At 36.3% G+C, this 25,135-nt stretch overlaps 1 protein-coding gene across 1 annotated transcript in view; it reads left to right on the top strand.

Moving 5' to 3' along the window:
- CADPS2 (calcium dependent secretion activator 2) overlaps positions 1–25,135 on the top strand; it is a 289,954-nt gene that overhangs the window by 95,407 nt on the left and 169,412 nt on the right. Inside the window, 3 exon segments of the mRNA XM_018067963.2 lie at positions 450–782; positions 22,634–22,714; positions 24,223–24,459. Of these exon segments, the coding sequence (XP_017923452.2) occupies positions 450–782; positions 22,634–22,714; positions 24,223–24,459 (651 nt within the window).

Genomic DNA, 25,135 nt, shown 5'->3' with positions numbered 1-25,135 from the left:
ACAGAGAATCCCATATTGTGTCGCTAGTATTGTATCTACAGTAGTAGAAATAGCTCTGTGTCTTTGTGTCTTTCTTCTCTCAGTTGTTTCTCTATTTTTTTGGGGGGGCTGGGTTTCTTTTTCCCCTGAGTTTGTCTCTCATTTTAGGTAAATTTTAAATTAGCTGCTGTTAATTCAAAGTTCATTCTAGCCTAGCTATTGTAAATTTATGCATAAATACTTCAAAAACTACTTAGTGTAATTCAATGCAGAAACTTACTTTTTCAAAATGGCCATTTGTTTCTTTGTGAAAAGCATAACAAACTTGGCCTGTGTAACTCTTTCATATAAAACCATCTTGCATAGAAGCAAAATACTAGTTTGTAATCCCTTATAAAGGGATTGTTTTGTGTTTGTGTCCATGCCTAACTTTTTCTGTTTCTTTTTTTTCTCTTCTTTTATTTTAAAAGGTATTTCTCAAGAGTGATCGGGTTGCAAGAATGGTCCACAGTGGAGGATGTTCTGCAAGTGACTTTAGAGATGTTTTTAAGAAAAACATAGAAAAGAGAGTCCGAAGTTTGCCGGAAATCGATGGATTAAGCAAAGAGACAGTGTTAAGTTCTTGGCTAGCCAAATACGATGCCATATACAGGGGAGAAGAGGACTTTTGCAAACAGCCAAATAGAATGGCCTTAAGTGCTGTATCAGAGCTGATTCTGAGCAAGGAACAGCTTTATGAAATGTTTCAGCAGATTCTAGGAATCAAAAAATTGGAACACCAGTTGATTTATAATGCCTGTCAAGTAAGTATTGGTGTCATTCAGTTCTGTTCTGTCCAGAATATCTCCCCCTTGCCAGCAGATCAAGTGCTTCCTTCCTGCATGTAGAATCCTTCAATTTTAGGTACAGCTCCACAGTCCAAGGAGAAAGGAATCTCTCTGTGGTTGGGTCACTGCTGAGCACTTGGAAAAAGGGTATGCCAGAGTATATGATACTTAAGCTACAGGATCCCCTGACACCTTTATAGTGTGACAGCTCCAGTGATTCGGGTGATTCTGAGGAATGTTCTATGGTTTGTACACCTGCATACCTTCATATAAATTACATATGCACATACATACATCTCTGAGCATGTGTATATACCTTTAAAAGAAATTTTATGCCATAAATAGATGACAGGTGATTCAGGATGCTGTTGGCCATCCAGTGTCTAGAAGGTTCACATGTTAGAACTAAATGAGTTCCATTTCAAGCACTCTCTATCAAGTTAATTTGCACATTTTTACTTTGTTGTTTTGTTGGATAAGTGATGTTCCCCGTAAATTACTGAGGCCAAGACAGTCTATTCAACAGTCATATTTAGATTTATATGTATAATCTCTCACTAATCAGTACTGTAATTGGTATGTAAAAATATTTTATTAGCCAGTCTTCACAGTGATGCAAGTGTAAATTAGCCGTTACTTAGGAGGAAAAACCTGAAGAAAACTGAGCTATTTTTGCAAGTCTCACAACCAGCCAACATGGATGTAGCTCACACAGCTTTCTGCACTGTCTATAAAATGGTGAACCAGATTACAGCTAAGCTGTTTTTTGTATATTATGCTAAAGGTTGGCTTGTAGTTATGGGCCATCTTAATACAGGAACAAACGAGGAATCTTGGGACTTTGTTGCTTACTTCATTTATGGATTAGTGTGGCATGCAATCATGTAACTGTTCTATAATTGAAACATCTGTGGTGTTTAACACTTCTCAGGGTCATAGGTCCAACTTTCATAATGAGAAAGTGTAATATTCTATTCTGCATCAAATTATGAGCAGTGAGAGATAGCAAGTATTCCTTCTTCCTGTATGCCCCCTCTTTTTCCTTTTGCCTGTTAATTCACATACATGTAAATCATGAAGCTAACCTCTGGGATATGCAGGTTGGTAACAAAATAAAGAAGCACTGAAATCTGTGGTAATAATTCTACTTATTTGTGGGAGGGGTTTATATACAATAGAACACAGAGGCATGGGATGGTTCAGTTTGGATAAGACCTCATTCAGTCCTGCTCAAAGCAGGGTCAACTGTGAGGACAGATTAGGTTACTGAGGGCTTTATCAGGAAGGTCTCAAAAGTTCTACGCATGGAGGCAGACTGTGCAAACTTTCTGGGCAACTTGTTCCAATGCCTGAAAACATGAAAAATTCACAATTTTTTCCCCAGAAATGGATAACCTGTTACTTGTAGTAGAAAGTCTGCATGGATTTCTCTCTCCTCTGTTGCCTGACAATTGCTAAATCTTGCTTTGTGTGTCACTGTGAGTGGTCAAAATCTGCTGTTAGTCTGCAGTGGGCTAGAGGAATATAAAAGAGTGTGATTGTAGAGCTTTGAACAATTAAACAAGAAAATTGTTCCCTTAGTTTAGACGTGGTTCTGATGATACAGTCCACTAGGTTGTTCTATCTGTATACTTGAAGGCTTCTTCATTTTGGTTCTTAATTGTAGAAATGTTGATGAGGCCATAACTTATGGAGAGATTGAAACATCCCAGTGGCTCATTTTTGTCTTCTAACATGGTAAACCTGTGAGCATGGAATGGTTTTCTTTTCTTCTTTTTTAATTGAAAATTAAACAGAAAATAATCTCATTGTAGGTAAAAAGGGAGAAAGATGCCTCAATGGGATTAAGAGAAGGCACTTCTCTTGATCTTCCTACTTTTGAGCACTGAAGGTTGTAAAATCTCCCCCACAGGTCTCTGAAGGACACAGTGTTTACCCTGGATTCATAAAAGTATTGGAGGATGGGAAGAGAGACTTACTTCTTTGGGAGCAGATACATGAGCACCTGGGTATTTCAAGCTGGAAGGAATGGAGAGGGAAAGACTTCAAGGACTTGTTCGGGGTTCTAGCTTTCTGAGGATTTTAGTTTTCTGAGGCAAGGATGAGGTTACTTTGATAAAGCAGAAACTTTCATTATGTACTCCAAGAGTTGCCACCAAACACACTTTTCATATCCTATTCCTGTGGTCCAGTCAAGCACATAATAAACCAAAGGTATGAAGAGAAGTTTGTTGCAGAGAAAAAAACAGCAGTCATACCCAGCCTTCCCAGGAAGTGCAGTGCGGACAGCAACAAGTCTCTCTGATAATGTAGTGTCTTTTCTCCTTCGGCAAAATCCCTTACTTCTCATTATAATTTTAATAAATATTTTAGTTTAGACTGTATGTTATTTCTTTTTATTGACAGTGTATTCATAGAAGATGAGAGGAAGATAAGACTCAGATTTTAGTCTGCACCAGTAGTATTCATTCTACCCTAGAAGCCTCTGTCTGTGTTTGTATGAAAATGCTCATTTTAATTTCCCTTTGCCACTGCTGTTTAAAATACTAGAGACTTGCAGATAATGATAAGCAATAGTGTCTGGGAGAAGTAAGATAAGTCCAAGTCCAAACAGATGTTAAAATTGTATTTTTGATAGAGGTTTTGATTACTTTGGCTTCTAGCCTGTGCTTCTAGCAGAGAATCAGATGTATGAAATTCTGTATATTTTGCTGAGAAACAGCTGCCCTTATCAGCAAATCTGTAGTTAGAATTTGTGCAGAAAACTCTTGTCTTTTTCTTTCCCCCTTTTTCTTTGTATCTTTTAGCCTGTTGCAAATAGGAAACAGAAAAATGTCTTACAATGTTGATGATAAGAGTAAATTATCCTGCACCTACAAGTCTGCTAAGCAGACAAGGGTGCTGTGTATAACAGTAGGAAGTATTGTCTGCCAGCCTCATCCTTCTGACTTTCTCTGCATTTGGAAACTTTTTATTGAATTTCAGCAGCCTCTCTTCACCAGCCTGTTCTAAATGGAGCGTTCTCTTCAGCTTTTACACCATTGGTATCTCACAGCAGCCCACCAGACAATTTTCTTAGAGTGGGGCTTCCTGTGGGTCCACACTAGTTGCCAGTGTCTATCCTTTGTTTGATAGCAATGTTCATTCAACCAGCAGAATAACTTAACCAAAAATAAAGTGATAGTAATAGACCAACTCTCTGACGCTATCAAACGTAGTCCACATAGCTGTGAGAATTTTTTACATCTTTCTTTGAAGAATAACTTTTTGTCACAATCTTTTAACATCCACTAAATACCTAAACTTGTCCTTAGGCAGTGAACATTAACAGGATGTTCTCATTAGGATGTTGAAGACTTCTTCTATGATCAATTTAGAGAAAGGCCAGTGACTGCTGCCAACCACCCACATCTCTTTGTGATTAAAAGGTTCAGTTTTGTAAGTGAATCACCTTCACCTAATTTTTTATTTACATTGTGCTGCCTTGAGCTATATTTTATGATAAAGGAATGATTGCCAGTTATCTGGGACTTAATGAGCTCCTTGGCTTGCATTTGAGATGCCTGGCCAAACTGTTGTTACAATTTCTTTGATTTATAGACATCAAACATGATATAATCTTTTTTTTCTCTTCTCTCTTTTTTCTTTTTAATTATTCACTGATATAGAGGATAACTTTGCAGAAAGTCACAATGAAAGTCAAACTGATGTGTGGTCATACACTATTATTACACCACTTCATCAGTACCAGAATTTCTGTGTCAGGTAAATCATAACTCCACACAAGAGTTTATTTTATTTTGAAAGTACCTTTATAAGGCTGACTTTTTTGGCCGATGTAAATCCCTTTCTTGGGTGGCAGGAGAAGAGAACAATACTGATTTTCATAATGAAAAATGTTTTGCAAGTCACATTCTCTTTTTTGACAAGTAATAAATAATTTTAAATAGGATGTAACATTTTTTAAGAAGAATTATTTACTAAGTCTTCTAGTGTTGACTTTTTGGGAATTAACCACAAACTAATTCTTTTGAAAATATCTTTATATGGTACTTTGCTTCAGGATGTAATTCCCTGTTTAAAATCCTTGTGTTGTATCTAGTTTGCATCCTTTATTATCTTTAGCTTTTGCAAGATGTAACTCTTTGTATAAGCGTCTAATATTAAGAAGAATGGATTATATTTTATTTTCTATAATATTTTTTTTTTATTTTTAATTCCGAAAATAGTTTCTGTGAAGAATTTCTAGTGAACTGAAGTCTGCTGATGGTGCTGAATACAGCTGGAGTCTTTCACCCAGCACTTTACTGAACTCCAGTTAATTGTGCAGTTTTGGAAAAAAGTCAAATTAAGGGCAATTTAATTTGCAACAAGACCTTCATGACTTTTGTGTTTTTAGTTCTGATGGTTTCCTTGGTAAAAATAATGAAAAGTAGTGCAGTTATTTCGCAGATCACAAATTTTCCATACTTCTGGATATTTTCCTTAGAAACTTTCATACTCTGTGTAAGTTATAGGGACAAATGTGAGTTTATGAAGCACAAAGAATAATGACTTCTTTGTGCAGAAATTTTCAGTGTAGTGTTGATAATCTTTTTCTTGAGTAATTAAACAAGTACTAAGATTTCCTTTTAGTATATAGACCAAAACTTAAGCAGATTCGTTAATTAAGTTGAGGCATGGCACAGGAAGAAAAATTATTTGGTCTCTATATTCAAGAACATGTACTTCTATGTCGTATGTGTATCTGAGTCTTTTTTAGTCACAAGAAGAGATACTTACTGCTTGAGATGTTATAATGTGACCAGGGCTTCAGTTAAGCCAGTATATTTCCAGTGGTCACCAATGACTGTCATTACTTATTTCACAAAAAATTATACCTTATGCAACAAAATAACCTGTGAAAAATGTTGGTAAGGTCCATTGTTATGTTTTAAAGGTAGCATCAGGTTTTAGCTAAGACATCCACTGATGTACCTGGTTCAAGATATTCCCATTGCCTTTTTTTTTTTTTTAATAAAAATGAAAAAAAAAAACAACCAGAAAACGAAAAACCAAACCCTTGTGCTGATCACATGCTTTATATAGGAGATCTGCTACTTTCAGGCCTTACCTGCTAAGATTTTACTGATAGGAAGCAGCTGATGCACATCCTCAGTGCAGGGGAGGTTTTTACTCTCTAGATAAAAGCCAGTTTTGCAGACACTGCAGAGTGGACTGCAGGCAGGGCGGGAGTCAGGGGAGAAGCTGTCTGGGCTCTCAGTGGGCAGAAAGGACTGCAGTGGTATGGGAAATCTCTGGGAGAAGAAAAGCAATGATTTTGTAGGACTATGGGAGACTGTAGAGTTATAGTCAGTATTCAGGTGCTGACTGTGTTTTTATATGATAAATGTGAGTCTAGAAAGTTTCTGCACATTGTCATGGGGCAATAATGATGTCCTTCCTCACAGACAGGTTAGTCCTTCTATGTGTCTATCATCCTGAAAAGTGTTTCATGCCTTTTATAGCAGAAACATTTAAATGTCCACAGTTCAGTCTTGTTCATATATCTACATTTGGCTTCTAGTACCTGTGAATACCTGAATATATCTTCTTCCATGCCCTCCTCTCTCAAAAAAAAAATCTGCTTTCTGATTGATTTTATCCTGTTCTTCAAGGGGAGAAAAGATCTGCCACTGCCTGTTCTTCAGCGAGAGCAGACTAATTCAAACCTAATATTTCAATGGAGAAATAAGTTGTCATTTCTTGTAGGATTTGATATGTTGTCTGTTTTTCAGGAGATATCACTCTTGATTACAGGCATACAGGAGTTTAATATGAAGTTATTTCAATGGTTATCTTGTTATTTCAATGATTATCTTTTTTTTTTCCTGAGGTGCTTCATTGGTCTTTTACCTCCATTCGAGAGGTTTAAGTAGGTCATGCTCAAGACAAAAGTTTCAGTGCTTTGGGAAATAGTGCTGCAACCTTACAAATATTCCCCCTAAGATTACTTCTGTAATGAGATTTTGAGATATCCAGAGCTAAGATGAACAGTGTTTGTCAAGCCGGTTTGGATTTTCGGCTTAATAACATGAGTTCTGATGAAAAAGAAGGTCTTGTAACTTGAAGTGCTTCAGTTCCGTTAGCATGCACTAATGGTATTTAAATAGCCTGGGGGGAGAGAATTTTATCCTGTAAACAAATGTTTTTTATATAATGGCAGAGTTTACTTTGGAAAAAAGTCTCTGATTGCCCCAAAGGGTGTTGATTTGTTATCATTTACTCTGATGATAGAAGAGTGATGGAAAGAATATTAAAACATCCTCAGAAAAGCAAGTTACCATTTTATCATGTTTAAATATCTGACTCTAAACAATGTTTAAAAGCTTTGCAAGCTATATAATGAAATACTTTGAAGTGGTTCTTTTATAGCTAAAGGACTACTGAGGAAATACCAGGGAGAAATGGTGTATTGGCAACATTAATGCATTTTCAGTACTTGAGGTATTGCAGCATCCTTCTTATTTGGCTATTGGATGAGGAAAATTGACTTTGACATGTACCTTTAAAAGGAAAACAAATGGGTCATCTGAAAACCATGAAAATATTCAAAGCTTTATTTGTTCAGTATAACTGTTAAGAAAAAACTGTGAAGGATAGTTTTACATGTTTAATTACTTTTAAGAAAAATTTACAGAATTACTCAGAATATCTGAAGTTGGAAGGTACCCAAAAGGATCATCGAGTCCAGCTCTTAAGTGAATGGCCCATACAGGGATCAAACCCACAACCTCACTGTTGTTAGCACCACACTCTAACCAACTGAGCTAATCTTACATATGGATTTTTTCTGTCATAGAGCTCTTCATGCATTTGTGGCTTCTGATTTTGTGCTTTGCTTTGCAACTGTGTAAGGAATTGGACATGTAGGGTCTTTAGTAAACTGTGAGATTATCAGCACTCATAGACTAGTGCATTTACTTGTATTGACTAAGTTAGTGTCTTCGTAGGCCTGTTCCCCTGTGGATCACCTTTCTTGCCAGAAGAGGTAGGCCAGGCCTGACTAGGAATCAGCAGAGAGAAGCTGAGAATTACCCATCTCCCCTGCTCTGTCTTACACCTCCCCTGAGGATGGGAATCATAGACATTGGGATTTTGGCTGCAGATTGTTCTTTCAACCTGTTTTGTTTTCTAAGACTGTCTTTGGCATTCAACGAGTGCAGGAACAGCAGCAGAATGGCTGTTGTAGCACAAAGAAATAAGGAAGTTGTTTCGGGCTTTGTTAAAGGAGATCCTTTTAAACTTCATCTATTTTTTATCTTCCCTGTATTTCTTTCCCTAAATACTCTTTCGGAGCTTTAATGAAGTAATTAATGGTGTTTTGACATTCTCTTCAATTCTAGATCCAAGGGAGTTAAGCTGCCTGAACACTCAAAGCCAAATATATCTGGCATTTAACTTGCACTTGTATTATAAGCACCAGTGCATTTGACTCATCATGTTTAATATTACCAGCTGAAGATAAAATTTGTCTACTTTGTTATTAAGCAATAAAAGTAAAACTTTTCTGCCAAAGGCTGAAATTTTTTTAATTCCTTTTTTTTTAAGGAGAGATTCTGTGTCTTCAGGTAGATGAATACAAAACAAATAATTTGTACAGCCACATTTCCAGACTGATGATTAAGTTTATTAATGTGTCTTATTACTAGCTTATATGTGCATTTCAATGAATGCCTGTAAGCAAGCCGAATAAGTTAATGACCCTTAGCATGAATTTGTCATCTGTTCTTCTTAAGACATGGTAGTATTCTATATTTCGTCTTCATCAATTCAAAGTAAAGCAGTTTTGCTTATAACAATCACTTGTTCCTCTGCAGCATTTTTCATCCTGAGATGTCTTCAGCAGCCAGTGTGAGGCTGCTCCTGTGAAAAAAGCCACAGGAAAAGAATGACCCTTTGTTTCTGTATCCCTCTTGCTCACTGGTACTGGATTTCTTGTTCTAAAGCTTAGCTGCTTTTTCCCCCCATTTTTGAAATTTTCAAGTGAGAACCCTCTTAGCTCTTCCGTCATGAAAGGAAGTTTCTTTGCAGTTGGCTGCCAAGACAAGGTCCTTATGGGCTCCTGCACCCCAGTCACTCCAGAGACAAAGATGCAAGTAAATGTGGAAATGAACCATCTCTTTATGTCTCTCTCTCTCTCTATATATGATAGATACATATTTTGGCCATAAACTAAAACACAAGAAGTTCCACCTTGATGTGAGGAAGACCACCTTTATATTGAGGGTGGCAGAGCCTTGGAACAGGCTGTCCAGGGAGGTTCCACCTGGATGCCGTAGGTTTAATATAACACTGCCTTGGCAGGGGTGTTGGAAAACAAGGTCTGCAGAGATCCCTTCCAAACTAACTATTCTGTGATTCTGTGATATTTTAAATATTAATACCAGCCATAATAGAGGATAGACTGTCCCATGCCAGAGTAATTATTTATGTAAAATGGCTGAGAAATCTGCAGCCCTCTTTGAATAAGCTATAAATTTGTGTGTATTTTTTTTTCATCCTCTAGGCAGGTATTTTTGTGGCTGTCTTAAAAATGAGAGAACTCTCAGGTCACCTTTTCAGCAGTCTCCTCTGCTGAGGCTGCCCTAATAGCTAGGATCTAATCTCTCGATCTCTAAGCTTCCAGGCTGTCTACCCCAGATACCCTCTCACCCTAAGAGAGGATTGATTTTCAATAGAATAATCCCATCATGCAGGGAGATACTCCCTGGCCTTTCATTTATTCCCATACTTTATATTACGAGCCTCAAAGATAGTTGCTCAGATTCAATCTGGTGTCAGTGCTGAGGCTGTCTGTGATTAGATGTTCATCATTTCGGACTTCTTAAGTGTTTACAAGGAAGTGCCTGTTTCTCTAGATCTTCTACAGGTAGGTAGATTATTTTCGTTTTAGTTTTCCGCTACAGGCATGAAAAATTCTCAGGCCAATGGAAATAACATTTTTTTTGGTCAGTAACAGGCATAGAGATAAGAAAGAATAATTTGAACCCTCTAAAAGTTTCCAGCCTGCTAGGAAAAAGTAAAAGGAGAGTAAGAATAGGATTCATCTGTACTTTGTATTCTCTATGGGAATCTGTTTCTTGAGATAGCGGATAAATAAATTGACTTCCAGACATTTTAGTATAAACAGGAAAAATCTGAAATAAAATTGAGACTACATATTTAGTAGAAATGTTGACTTCTAGCTGATGTTGAAAGGAGCCATTGTATGGTAATCGCTCTGGGGCTATGGTAGGAGAAATATCCCTTTGCAAATGAAGTAAGGGAAGAGTCACTCCATCTGTCACCTCTGAATAAACTGTTTTCTTAACTGATCATGCGCTGCCAACCTTTTTTAATGTTGGAACACTAGGACTGCCCATAAATGATGGAAAATAGCACTGAACCATACCTGAGAAAACCTCCAAAGGTATACACAATTTCTAGAGAAGCTTTGTTTTATTCCTAGGAGCTCTATAAATGATATTCCAGTCAATCTGGCACAGTCTTCTCCCCATACTGTGTCTTTTCTCAGGAGACTGAAGACAGAAGGATCTTGCCTGAAATGCCTATCCCTTCTTGTCTGAACAGTATTCCAGTTTTACCATACCAGAACAACTATTTTGTTTTACAGGTGGATAGCAGACTTTCTGTAACTAGTTTTCACACCTGTTTAATGTTAGCAGTTTCCATGTTTCTGGAAGGTTAGAAGCTGGAAACTTGTAACTTCAAGCAGCAGGAGGCACGGGCCTCTCTGCAGTTGTTCTTGTGGGAAGAGTGCATGTTGGACACTTCAGATCATGGGAGTGGGACCAGGAAAAAGATTAAGTGAAAAGTGTTGGCTGTTGACTCCACCTTGTCTAGGACAAAAGCACACATCTGGCCAGATCTTTATCCTTGCTTCTAGCCTGTGATGTGTGACCTCTATACTGTGTTCTACCCAGATCTGTGATGTTGCAGAGAGATTCCTGAGGCCCTTCTAGCCTTCCACCCACTGCCCCTTGATACTTGTCACTGCATCAGTGACATGACCTTGAGGAGATCCAAGGCGACTGTAAGACTCTGACAACAAAGATGGCCCAGAGTGACACATCCAACTTGACAAGAAAGCACAGACATGTTTGTGGACAGGATTGATAACCTAACATGGAGGATTTTAAACTAGGTTATTAGATTGAAGAGCCATAAACTGTTTTCTTTTGGACCTTGCTCCATAGATTAGAACCTTTATAAATAAGGCAGTCAAATTTTCACAGTACAACACAAATCTATAGATGAAGCTTGCCTTCTTATACATTAACCTCTGGATTAAATCTATTTTTCAGTCCTTAGTGAACTATTTAGGGTTTTTATATTTGTGGATAGGTATCTACACAGCATTAATATCACTGACTTATGGAAACAGGTGGCAATGCAGAGCATTTTCCAGCTGATGCAATAGAATTGAACAGAAAGGGAGAATGAGATTCCATTTCTGTTATCTTCTAGCTTCTCCACATCATATTTGGAAAAAGCTGTCAGCTTGAATTCTGTCTAGTTAAGTCAACCACATTTAATTATTTGGAAAAAATGTTGACATGGCATTCAAGGTGCTTTTGCTTACTTAATGCAATGCTCATTAACATTTATTCTCCTAATTGCATGTATTAGCTTTGGTTTCAACACTCCAAAGACAATCTTATCAATGATTAATAAGGCAAGAAAACATTCTACATGATAATTTTTGAGAGTGAGGAGGGTAAGTAAAAGGAAAGGGGATTTCCCTCTGAAGCAAAGATAACTTTAGGAAAATAGAAAACACTGTGAGCCCCTTCAGGATATTTTTATGCACATCCCAACAAGGTTTTCAAGCTAATTTTTTGGTTGTCTTCAATATGGTAATCTTTGTTGCAGGTGGTGGGAGAGGAGGAGGGTGGAAGACTTTTTCTAAGGAGGATGAGGACATGAGTCATAACTCATTTCAGGCCCATCACTTCCTGCTTAGGGTGGGTGTGGGAGGGTATTCCCTAGGCAGAATCTGAAACCACCTTGTTCTGAAGGTGACAGCCAGTATCTATTTCAGCAGGGTCTGGGGGAAGGTGAGAGAGAGAATAAGAACACCCATTTCTTTGATCATCTTATTCACCAGAGATTACCAGTGCAGTTGGGACTTCCACAGTATTCATGGTAGGCGTATAGATAACTGCTTAAGTGTTTTAAATAACTCTGGAGGCTTCTCTGTCTCTCCATTGATTACTCAGGGACCCTACATTTCTGACTTAAAGGATACTTTATTTGGATGGTTCAATAGGCTCTATGAATAGCTCTGAAGCTTTTTGCCCTGCCTAGGTGTAGGAAGAACACCCATACAAATAGCAAGACAAAGGCTTGAGTAAAAAAAAAAAAAAGTAGAGGTTAAGCTGTTTTGTGTGTGGGTATTCATAATTTTGTGATGGCAAAGTTGGGGTGGAAGGCATTTTCATATTAGCAACAACTGAAGAGTTTGACCTCTGCAGTGTGGAAGACAGTGCTGTGATGAGTGTGAGGAGTTTGTCTTGACAGTATCCCTGAACTCCAGTAAGCAGATGTGAAAACCAAGACAGAGTTAGACAAAATATGTTTACAGGATGACATGCTACAGATCTTAATTTTTCTATTTCTGTTAATAAAAATTGATGCTTTGCATCCATGTCCTGGATTAATCTGTGGAACATATTCTTAAAATTTATAGTGATTAAATCTGTAAATAGTAAGAACCTGCAATTATTCTCCTTCCTTTTGTCTCAACACGATGTGCTTTCTTTGGTTTTCATCCTGTCCAGCAGAGGTGGTCAAACATTGTAGTTTCAACAAGTGAGAAGGGCAGACCTGGGTTTTGTCAATTGGTCTGTGCAGTCATCACAAATGACAAGAGAACAAGAGGCAGAAAATTCCATTGTTTGCACTGACACTTCTGACCTGTTCTAACTTCTTTTTTCTCCTCTATAATCCACTACTGATCCACTCATTTGAATCCTAATGTGATTCTAATCACATCCTATTCTGCAGTTTAATGGTAATACTTGTTATTTAAAAGCAGTGCTAAACATCCACTGGTCTGACTCCTCATCAACCCGTGACACTTTTTTCTGAATGACAAATTCTGTTGTAAATATCCAAGTCCAGATAGTGGTATTTTTATGGTGCAGTCTTGCTATTTTCAAAGGAGGTTTTGGGAAAAGTTTCTTTTGTTTTCCTTTTGATTGGTTCCTAGAGAGTTTAAGTGTTGTTTCTGTCTGTTTCACTCTGTTTTGAAGTGTTGCATGTTTATTCAGCATATATATCCTGGAGAAGGCAGAGCAAGGGGAAATTTCTGAATTATATGAATGACAATATGAAACTATTATGGCTACTCTAATGTTGCTTGAGTTGTGGGGAACTCCAGGAGGACCTCACAAAACTGCATGGGTGAAAGTGTGACAGATATGATGTAATGTAGCTCTGTTTAGCTAATTGTAAGGTGATACATCAGAGGAGAAATAAACCAGTACACGTCCACAGGATGCTGAACTGAGCATGGGCAGTTACAACTCAGACAGACACTTCGAGTTCCCTGCGGTGAAATAATTAGTTCTGTGTACAACAGTAGCATTGTTCTCCTGCTGTATAAAACCTTCTTATGCCCATACATTGAGTATTATGTGCAGCTTTGGTCTCCCCCTCTGAGGAATGTAGGGGAGGTCAGTGATGGCTAGAGGGCGACATTAAAAATCAGGGAACACTACCCTTTTGCAGAGAGACTGAAAGGGCTGGAGCTCTTCAGTCTGGACGTCAGAAGGTTGATGGGAAGGAGTATGGTCGAGGTTTACAAAGTTATGAAGATAGTGGCCAAGGTGAATGTGTACGTTCACTCAATAAATGCCACACGACTAAAAAGCTGTGACACTCAGGGAAGTTTCTGTGAGATTGAAAATGGATGCAACACTTCTGTATATGGCTTTTGGAGAACTTCTAGAACCATTTGTCATGGATACTGATGAGGGCGGACAGCTACAGGAGGTTCAAAAGGGTTTGGACATATTCCTGGAGAACAGGTCCATAATTTGATATTAATAGGCCTTGGCCCGGGTATACCTTCTAACATCCCACACACTTCCTCGGGCTACACAACTATCATTAGAGATGTTCACTTTGGAGAACAGCCAGGCCTCAGCATTTTACCCAAATAACCTCCTCTGCTGTCACTGTCACACCCACAGTTCTGGTGTGTATGGACTTTTTGTCTGATCTAATAGGGTGTTTCTAATGTCTGTTGCCTGCAAGGTATAATCCAGAGAGACAAAAGAAAGGTATTTCCTTTAAAATTTGAGGGATGAAATAGTAATTATGTCTTATTAGCATATTTTATTACTTGAAGAATAGCAATAAAAAAATGAAAAAATAAGTGGTAGTATGTAAAGTGAAAAATTTAGAATAAAGCATGATTTATGGTGTGTGAGGTTTTGATTCTTATAAGCTGATTTATAGAAGTGGAGTGGCTTCTCTAAACTAGATGTTCTCTTAGTTCCCTAGTTTAGTTTCTTTCAAGTGTTTGCAAAGGCTTTTAAGCTTTAAAACAAATAATCTGTCTCGTTTCATGCAGGCTTTATTGCAACTCTACCCATTGTTTCCTTAGGAAAGCCAAAGTTCTTGGCTTGCATTGACCTTAAATAGATTCTTATTGGACCTTTTATTTTGAACAATTTATAAATGCGGTGCAGGTACAAGTAGGATAAAGAAATTTAATTGCTTTTAATTTTATTATTTAAATCTTAGTGGTTTACATAGTGGAAAGTGCACAAATATAATGCTCAGGAAATCAACAACCATTTTACTTCTAAGCATGTGTCAAAATAAATGCTGTGGGATATGACAGCAAACAAGCAAGAATTATATGAAGGGTTGCGTGTACACTATTTTCACTGTCCACAGCGGCCCTCAGATAGGTGCAACTAGAGGGATACTTAAATTGCCAATAGACTTCTTTTGTATTTGTTTGAGTAGGTGCAACCATTTGTGTAACAAGGGAGTTGTAGCTGAGTTATGAAGACAATTTGGGCTACAACTAAAACCGGAACTGGAGCAGGCGTGGTTTGCAGTATTGGCTCTAAGCTTTACAGAATAGAGCCTCTGCTACAAAAACAATTTGAAGTGAAAGTTCAAGGAAACTAAGCAAAAGTGAAGAGTCTGTTGCAGAAAAGGATGTGAAACTGTTCTTGGTCAATATTCCAATCAGTGTGTGTATATATATATATACATATATATAGACATATGTATATATATATATATACATATATATATACATATATATATCCATGTTTATACAGTTCATAAAATTGATACATCTTTACTTTATTCCCTTTACTGTAGAGAAAGTCAGAAGAGTACCATGATCGTAGCATTTATGGACAAACCTGGGATAGTGTATCAAAATGAACTGAAATGCCATTTAAGTAGTGAATAAAATAAAATTCAGAGAGAGTTTAATGTTGGAATTTTCTTTTTTTAAATTTGTTTTTATTTGCTTTTTTCCCCCCCTTTCAGAATCTACTGGTAGTAATGTCCAAGTAATATAATGATTCCAGGACTATGTAAAGAGTCTATAATACAGAAATGCTAGCTAAAGACAAAGCATTAAGTGTCTAAGTACATGCTGTCTGATTTTTCTCTCCTTGTTGCCTAAACAGACTTCTGGGAATAAATAAATATTTAAAATATCTGTATCTAGGTTAGAGTATCTTTTTCACTGAAACCCCACATTGCATAATTAATGGCTTCTGTGAACCAAATAAAACCTCAACTTTTATCTTTACCTTAAGTCAGAGGAAAAACTAGTAGCAGAGTCAATATGGAGATAGTGATTTCTTTTGTAAATATGAGGACTTTCTTCAAATGTTGTCATCCAAATATCTAGGCACAAAGGTGATTTGTGTGCATTATTGTATTCTATTCATGTGTTTATATACCACTTGTCAAGATTTGTTCAAGACGAGAAACATCTCAAGTCTTGGAATTTAGGTTATCAGAACACCAATTTTAACTTCAGTTCTATTAATTTCAGTGGTGTAAAGTAAAAGGAAAGAAATGTTTTATTTGGGCAATTGATGCAGAGCAATGATACGACTTTGTTGTGTAAAGGACCATGCCTGTAAATTAGTGAAAATCCTGGTTGGGAAACCCTACTCTGTCCTCAGCTCATGTGGATAAAAATGGTGATGGGGTCTGTTAAAATCCAAATATACCAACAAAAACCTCATTCTTAACTGTGCAAGGACATTTGTGTTAATTTTCCAAGTGTCCTGTTCACAGAATATCAGTTAGAGTCAGAAGGTGAAAATATGTAATAAAATATTGAGGATTACATTTTAATTTGGTCTAGGATAAATTTTGTACAGTTAATTTATTTTTCAATTTTCCTCAGTAATGGTAATATTAAGTAGAGAATACACATTATATTTGAACAACCCTATGAATCTCTTTGTAAAGACTGGATGATTCTCTGCCATTTGGGACATACCTTATTGGCTAAGGTCGCCTGGCAAAGTTAATCAAGTGTGCTGTTAATAAAAGGCTTTTAACTTACAGTTTCTCTAAAAGGTTAATAGCAGTCAAGTATGAAAGAGGATTGATAGGGAAGCAGTAATTGACAGAAGTTGCATTGTACATCTGCCCATCATGGTATTAAACAAACTGTTTCTCGCTGGAGATTTTCTCATTGATAGGTGGTGTGTATGTAATTCTTCAAACGTCTTAACCACTTACAGTGTTGACCAAGTGCAGTCAAAGTTTGACCTATGTATATGTACTGAGTGGAGTGGATTTAATAAAAATTTTTAGCTATTCCCATTGCATACATTGTGATTAACTTGAATACTGTATGTGCTTCCTTTCCTGTTTATTTTCAAGTCTTAGTTTAGGTTTTACTTGGAAGTTTGGTATTGGAAGTCCCTGAATAAAATGAATTGTGGGAAACATTTCAACCAGTGCCAAAACTCCCAAAACTGCCCTTATTTGTTTTGAAATCTTGAATGTAAGCAAAGGCCATATAAAAATCTCAGCTTTGATTATTTTGGAAACTGCCAAAGTGTCCATCCAATGGTTGATTAAAAAAAAAAAAATCTACATTTTAAAAAAGTTTTCAGTGTATTTTTTGGAAAATTTTAATTACCTTTTTAATCTATTTAGTTAGTTAATATAATTTTGACTCTAAATTTTGGGATGGTTTTAATAATTTTATAATATAACCGTGTTTTACAAATCAGTATATAATAAGTGTAATTGATAAGTACAAGCAATTGATGTGATATCTTTTGCCACTTAATCAGTCATACATATACAAATCACATAAGCAGGTCCAGAACTTTATAAAAATATTTCAGAGAACAGAATCTCTTACCATCTGAGATTGTCCATGATTTTTTTTGAGCTTTTTGGGTAGTATTGAGACAGTAAAAAAATTCTGAATCAAGTCTTATATCTCATGGACTTATTGAAGGTAGTCAGATCTGTCTGAAGCAAAACTCCTTCTTTTAGAGTCAGAGATAAGAGTAGCAATGACAATGGTCTGAAAACCACCAGTATTTGCGTCTGCTACACCTACTACCTCCTTTCTGCTTACTTGATGGACAGCCAAAATCAAGCACTAGAATTTCTCTGGCCTCTTCAGCCTTGCTGCTGGATGCCATTAGTTGCTTCCAGAAGTCTGTTTTTTTCACTGTTGAACTATATTCTCAGTTTAAATCCAAGTCTTTTATTCCACTTGTTTTTTGTTGACAGTTTTTACCTTGACTGTCTGAGAGTAGTCAGGGATGGACCCTACAGGTTGCCTAACATGATCATCCCCAAACAACTTCACAGCTCAACAGGGCCCAGACTTGGTTATATGTGGCAAAAAGTGGCTGCAAAGGCAAAACGGCCATTGCTCTCACACAGAGCGAAAAGACTTTGGATTTCATGTTGCAGAAAGAAAAACGAGTCCTTAGATATGTGTACCATCAGTTTAGTCATTAAATGTAAAGAAATTTATATTGCTATTGGCAGGTATATGTAATTTCATGTTGATGTTACTGTAAATTAGAAAACTGCAGGGTAGCTAACTGAGCATTAATAAAATAGTCACTTGGAGGAACTATCAGTTTGAGCATTGTGAATGTAAAGAACAATAACTTGCAGAGGTCTATACTCATCTCTACACAAACTGGTCTTGTTTCATGGGCGTAATGTATCTGATTTACTTTGTATGTAGAGTAATATAGATGAGTAGCACCTCTTGGCAGCATTAATACATTTTTTACCTTAAGTTGCTCTTGCACATTGACCAGATTTTTTTCCTGTGTACCATTTTTCTTTTGCACCAAAATACACTGCTATGTTACAACCTTTTAGGTAATTTAAAGACAAAAAAACTATTTAAATAGGAATCACAAAATATGCAGTCTTTTCCAACCTGTTAAAATATAGAAACATTCATTTATTTAGACATATTTCTCTTCTGTGCTATTCAGGCATACAAATTAAACAACTGTTTGTCAAGAAAGATAGCATGTTGTCGATCCACATAGTGATTTTTAACTCTGATAAGTTTACAGTCTTTCTTTAATGAGCAGATAATCTGAGCACAGACTTCATACATATTCAAGACAGAGAGCATCACTACCTGAAGAGGAGTATAAATGCAGAGTTTGATTTAGCCTCTATTTGTAGCCTGACTGCTGCAAAAGTGATTTTTCAAAGGTTCATAACTTGTACAGAGTTGAGCTGGTTTTCACAGATGGGATCCTGCTATATTTCATATGCTTACTTCAAAGCAAGATTGTGCTAGAGCTCTTTGACAAGATGGTCACCACTTTTCTTATTATGGATAAAGCAGTGTATTGTCTGCCCTAGTCTCTTTAGAAACAGGGGACTATTTTGGTTGAAACATTAAAGCAGAAATTTGGAGTAGAAACCCTCAGTCTATCTCTCAGAAGTTGACACTTATGTTAGCAACTGAATTCCTCTTAATATGAATTGTTGGACAACTTGCATATTGAGGATGTTCCCAACTCCATCTCTAAAGATGATTGCCCTTTTCAGAGTGAGAAAAAATAAAGGCAACTTCAAACATTAAGGAGTAAAAACATTTTTTAATTAATAGCTTGATGTCTGATGCTGGGAGCTTTAGAAAGCTGTTTTTATGTGACACCATTTGAGAAAAAAAATTATGGTGAGCTGTCACTTGTTTTTAATAAAAAGTGATTTCTTATTCACCCAAGTGTAGTCACTCATAACTACTGATTTTTCTGAAGAAGCTTTAAAAATCCAAATAATCATCTTTGCAGAAAGAAAGGGCACCAGTGACACAACTGTCTTACTCATACTCCTTAGCTGGGAATTTTTCTTCTGAATTAACAGGTCCTCGAAAGGGGAATCTGTGTCTTTGCCTAGGTTTTACAAATTTGGGGGGCCATATGTATGGCATTTAGGGGAAACATTGGTTGGTTTGGTCAGGACTTCTGATGTGTCTGATGTACTGAAAATATGTCTCTGGTGTCTGTAGAGGGTTCTGTAGTGAGGTTCCCTGCTGCTAAAATACAGACTAATTCATTATGTGAGGTATAAGTGACATGAAAAGCATCTCTAATGTTGGTGCAATCAGTGAATAGCTATGATGTATAATTACTATCACAGCAAGCTGAAATTTTTTTTAATGGAATTTATATGTACTCTGTTTTACAATAGTCTCTAAGGCTGTAACTTTTAAAAAACATGACTTGATATTTAAGGCTGGGAAGCATTATGTGATGCCGTGTAAATGCCAATTATTCTTAAAAAAAACCCCAAACAAACCCTTGCCTCAGTTTTATGTTCTTCCAGATTAGTGATTTCTTTTAACCAAATTTCAATTGCAATGCTGGGAAGAATCTTTGTTTCTATTCTGCAATGTTACATTTATATTAATTTCTATGCATAATGTCATACACTTTTCTAGGTTTTATTTAACAGCTTGAAAATTACATCAGTAATTTCTTGTCATATCTTAGTATCCAGAGATGTCTTGGGTATGGGTTTGATCCACAAATAAGGAATTATGGAAAAGGGTACACTTATGTTAATGATTGTCACCTCTCCCCGCCCACGTGATGGGTTCTATTAAGTGTCTCCCTGTGTAAAAAAGTGGACGCAACTCAAAAATTTCAAATACCACCTGTATTTTCAGAGTCTACTCAATCTTTCTGCTGTTGTCACTTCATATTCAGTAGATACAAAAATTGAGTGCACATTCATAATCAGTAGCTGTTTTGCTTGTAAAGTTATTTTTTCATGTATTTTGTTGAGTTTAGAATAAAAACAGGTAGAATGACCTTGCATGGAATAGGATATCAAAGTTACTGTTTTTCTCATTGTCACTTTATTTTGCTTACTGCAAAAATACTAATATCAACAGCTTTACTTCCTCTTGGGACAGATGTGAATGACCTACCAATAATTATTACCTTGGCTCTTTTCTATAAGTAAAGTAGCATTCTTTGCTGTTCACCTCTTCAACATCTTTCCATACTTTACAAAACATCATTACACACATACATTAATAAGACCATTAAAATGTATAAGTATTTCGGGAAGAAAACTGAAGTTTTAAAATAAGTAAGTAGGGAAATCACATTTTTAAGTACTTGAGTACAAACAGATGATAGCAATGCAGAGTTAAGGAAAAAATGCTAAGATTTACAAAACTAGGTTAAATTACACCTTTATTAACTTAAATGAACATATTTTTAAAATGGAAAAATAACTAAAATCAGTCTTTAAGAAAAATCTTTTACCTCTTCAAATGAATTATTGATGGAGGCAGTCATTTAAGTTGTACCTTGACACAGGAAAAGGTTTTAGCTTTTTTCTGTTCTCCCACAGCCTTGTTTTTGCAGAAATCTAAATTCAGTCATTGAAATTACCTTCAAACAGATATTCTTCAAGCAATTACCTGTCATGGGATATATTATTACAATAATGTTGACCTTCTCTTAGCCAAAAAAGGAAAACAAAATTGTTTTTCATATTAGACAGGCTTTCATACTGAGTAAACAAAAATAATTGCAAAAGTATGTGGTTATAACACAAAGGAAAATAGAAATATTCTTTGTGACAAGTTCAATAAACAGCATCTTAATCTGTTGAGAAATGGAAGAATACAAATTTGGGGATTCATCTGGCATACTGTAATTGTGTTTTGAGAAACTAAAACATTTATTTTCATTGAGAACACTTTATGCTCACAGTCAAGTTAGGAGCAGATTTATGAACACACTTAGTGGGAGAACCTTTCAGTCTGGAATACGATCCATCTTCTACTCGCTGGTATAAACTTGAGCCTCTTTTGGGGATGCCATCAGGTTTTGTTCTCTTTTTTCTGCTAGTCTGGATCAGTTCCTGCTAGAATCTTGTAAGATGTCAGATTGCACAGGTGACAGATTGCCTGCTCTGTCGTTGCTTCCGTACTAGCAGTGAAAAGCTTTTCATCCTGTTGCTAAATGGGGTCAGATTTGCATTAAGCATAGTGCTGTAATTGACCTGTAAGCACTGGATAGTGCATTTTTAATTGTTCTTTTTTTTTTTTTTTTAAATTGGAGTGCCTAATTTTCATGAGTGCTCTGGTTCAATAAGAGGTATCACCTTTAGTTGAGGAGCATTGTAAAGGAGGTGGTGTTATGTGTTTCGCCTAATGCACTGACTAGGAGTCTTACTGAAAAAACACCAAAAAACTTTAATTTAATGTAATGAATAATTTGCCAAGCTGCTTGTGTATTCATTAGCTGGAGATCTCATTCAACTAGAGAAGCAGTTTTGCCACTTTACACCCCTAATCAATTTAAGTTTTTTTTTTTTAGTAAAGACCAATTCGGGTATCCTTAAACCTTAGCTGTATACTAAATGCACTAGGGTCATATCAGCATGTCAAATCATGTCTGTGGTTAGCCCTAGGGACAGAGAGAACCCTCCATGGGAACTCCATCTTTGTCCTTGTTCAGCAGTTATTCAGGTAAGATGGTGAGATGCACCTGATCTTTTCCAGATACATCACTCTGTTTTCCTCTTAACCAGCTGTGCAGGTCCATGTGTTGAGGTGAAGTCCCACTTCATCTACACTCCCCCTCACTGCCCTTAACAAGTAAACAGGTGAAAAATGAGTTGAGGAGTCTCCTTTTGTTGAGACACAGCTTTTCTGCTTAGGTGAAGAGATGTGTCCTTCTCCTTTACCTCCCTGATGGGAGTCGGTTGTTTGGTCCTGTCTATTCCCTAAGTATGACAATACTGGAAATTCAAAAATTGGATACATCTTGATGTGAGCAGTTTGGCAATACTGGGAGAAAAGAGCTGTGTAAGTGAAATAGTACCATTCTTAGAAGACACAGTCACACAGTTTTCTTTCCCTATACCTATATATGCCTATACAGGAACTCATGGTACCACAGAATAAATTTCCTTGCAAACATTTTCTAAGCCAGTCTTTCATTCTAGTTTTCTACTTCACGGAGAAATGGTTTTAGCTGCTATTTTCATAAAGAAATAATGCTTCTTCTGTATAGCTTGAGTATTAAAAATGTAAGGGAGCACTGGCTACCCTTCAGAGACCCTGAGTGCTGTGAGTAACTGGTGGCCATTTTATTTCTTTCATCTTGGTAAGTTTCAAAACTGTTTATTTACTTAGTGTTTCACTGATTTTAAGAAGAAAATTAATTTCTCTTTTGTTTTTTAGCTACATTACTTGCTATAAAGTTAAAATATAGTGCATTTCTCACAGTTAGATTTATTTTTGTTCTCTCTCCAAGTTGGATAATGGAGATGAACAAGCAGCCCAGATCAGACGTGAACTAGATGGTCGACTACAATTGGCAGATCAAATGGCAAGGGTAAGTGGTTGCTTTCTTGTACCAAAAAAATATCTTCATATGAGGTTGAGTGGGATGATCCATAGTGTGTGCTTCCTGTTTCTGATTCTAAAATTAAGCACATCCTTTGAAAATAATTTGGCAGATGAATTTCTTTCTGCTTTTGAATATCTGTGTAGCAGGGGTAGGGAGAAAACAAACCTTGGTTTTGGAAAGTCATACTGTGTAATCCTATACTTCCTTCATCAGCGAGTCCAGTTTTCCTCAATTTTTTTCATTGGGGTTGGAAAAAAAATCTTAAAAAGAGGAAAGATATATCAACAACACAGTCCGTCTCACCCGTGTTCTGTGTTGGTTTATTATTATTTGAATGATCCTCACAGGATAAGGTACAGTTTAAAAAGCACTCCTAAGGGGTTTTTCTTGCTAGAAAACCTTGAACCTTGTCCTGTGTTTTTAATCTCTAACTATAAATTACTTTTTATTTCTTTTTTTTCTTTTTCAATCTGTAATATACTGGCACTGTAATGCTATAATGAGCCAGACCACCAGACTTGCTGCAGGTATTTTGGGTCACAGTCAACGTGCTTGATCTTTGTTATTGAAAAAAAACCCAACTGTAGAGGATTTACTATAAAACATTTTATGATATGCCTTATAACAGATAACTAATAAAATTGTCTAGTTTAGGAGCAAGGTACCTGTCTTTGCAGACAGCACATGGGGAGCGTTTGTTTGTTTCTCATTTATATGTAAAACATATATTTTAGAATAATTTATGTTTTTGTTTAATCTTGAATGACATTCTCCCAAGCACCCAATGTTCAATATTTGGAAAACTGTGTATAAAATTGACTCTGTATGTGTTCATATATGCATTATATTTGTGTATATGTTCCTTCTTGCTTATATTTAAATATTTAAATACTGTTATCTAAAAATTGATTTTCAAGTTCTTTCTATTTTTTAAGAGAGATTATTATTTAAAATAATCCATTTAACATTACTTTCAAAATGAATGATCAGTTATTAAAAATAGAGGTAAAGGATGATAGGAATTTCTTGTCATGATTGTAGTTCAACAGCTTTGTATTAGAAACTCGAATGTGATTATTTTTCGTAGCATGAGAACTGGATGAAGTAACAAAATTATTAGTGGACAGGTCATTTTGTCAATTTATAAAATATTTGAAGGTAACACTGAAGGTATATTATTAATTACTATGTTTAAAACACTTGTATTAAAAATACCTAATGTGTAGTTCTTCAACCTGGGTTTATGGTTAAATGACTTGGTGGGGTGCATGAGGTTACGATTGTAGTTTATTTCTTCTTGTCAAAATTAACTGTATTTATGGGACAGGATTAGCCTGCCCATTGTTGTTGTGAAGACATAAAAATAGATAGACACCACAGTTATGACTTTTATTTTTATTTATTGTCTCTTAACTGAAAGCAAATTGGTAAATTAACATGAGTACAATGAGGGAATTTTTTTCCTCCCTAACTTTTAAAATATATTTTCCAAGGAAAGAAAGTTCCCAGAATTTGTAACAAGGGAAATGGAGAACATGTACATAGAAGAGTTGCGGTCTTCGGTGAATTTGCTGATGGCAAATTTGGAAAGTCTGCCAGTGTCTAAAGGTGGGCCAGAATTTAAACTGCAGAAGTTAAAGCGGTCACAGAATTCTGCGTTCTTGGACATAGGAGATGAAAATGAAGTTCAGCTGTCGAAGTCTGACGTGGTTCTCTCCTTCACATTAGAGGTAATCACAGATTTCAGAGAAAACTTGTTGATGGTTTAAATTGCTAGAATATCTCTGTCTTGATACTTTTTTCTTATTAGTCCTTTCTTGGTAATTTTAAAATTTTATGTAATTAGGATTTAGAATACAGCTGTATGATACATTTTCCTCCTGCAGCAGTAGTTTCATTTGGGCCCACACAGCAGTGTGGGCAGTTGAATCTCCCACACACATGTAACTTTAAATGAATTCCAATGCATTAAATAGCTAAGTATACTTTTAAACATAATAATGAACCACTGTTGTTATCAAAAACTCGTTCACAGAATTTTATAAACAAGTAGCATTTTCTCACTGGAAGCATTTAGAGAATAAACACAGAAATTTGTTTTTATAAACTTCAGAAATTTGTTTTTATAAACTTCTGCACTTTCCTCAAGAAGCTATCTTATGTTTTCTGAGATTATGCAGGAAGTCTGGCCTGTGTCGATGCAGTCCTAATCCATATAGAGCTCAACTGGCTTCAAGAGAAAACCACAACATGTCTGATCAGAGAATAGAATGGTTTGGGTTGGAAGGGACCTTAGATGTCATCTAGTTCCAACCCCCCTTCCAGGGACACTTTCCACTAGACCAGGTTGCTCACAGTCCCATCCAACCTGGCCTTGAAAATTTCCAGCATTATAACTCAGGTCCA

Source organism: Manacus vitellinus, unplaced genomic scaffold, assembly GCF_001715985.3.
Source record: "Manacus vitellinus isolate BGI_N305 unplaced genomic scaffold, ASM171598v3 scaffold_13_pilon, whole genome shotgun sequence".
Classification (NCBI taxonomy): Eukaryota; Metazoa; Chordata; class Aves; order Passeriformes; family Pipridae; genus Manacus; species Manacus vitellinus.
Note: the sequence above shows the minus strand (reverse complement) of the source record. Positions and strands in the feature narration are given on the sequence as shown.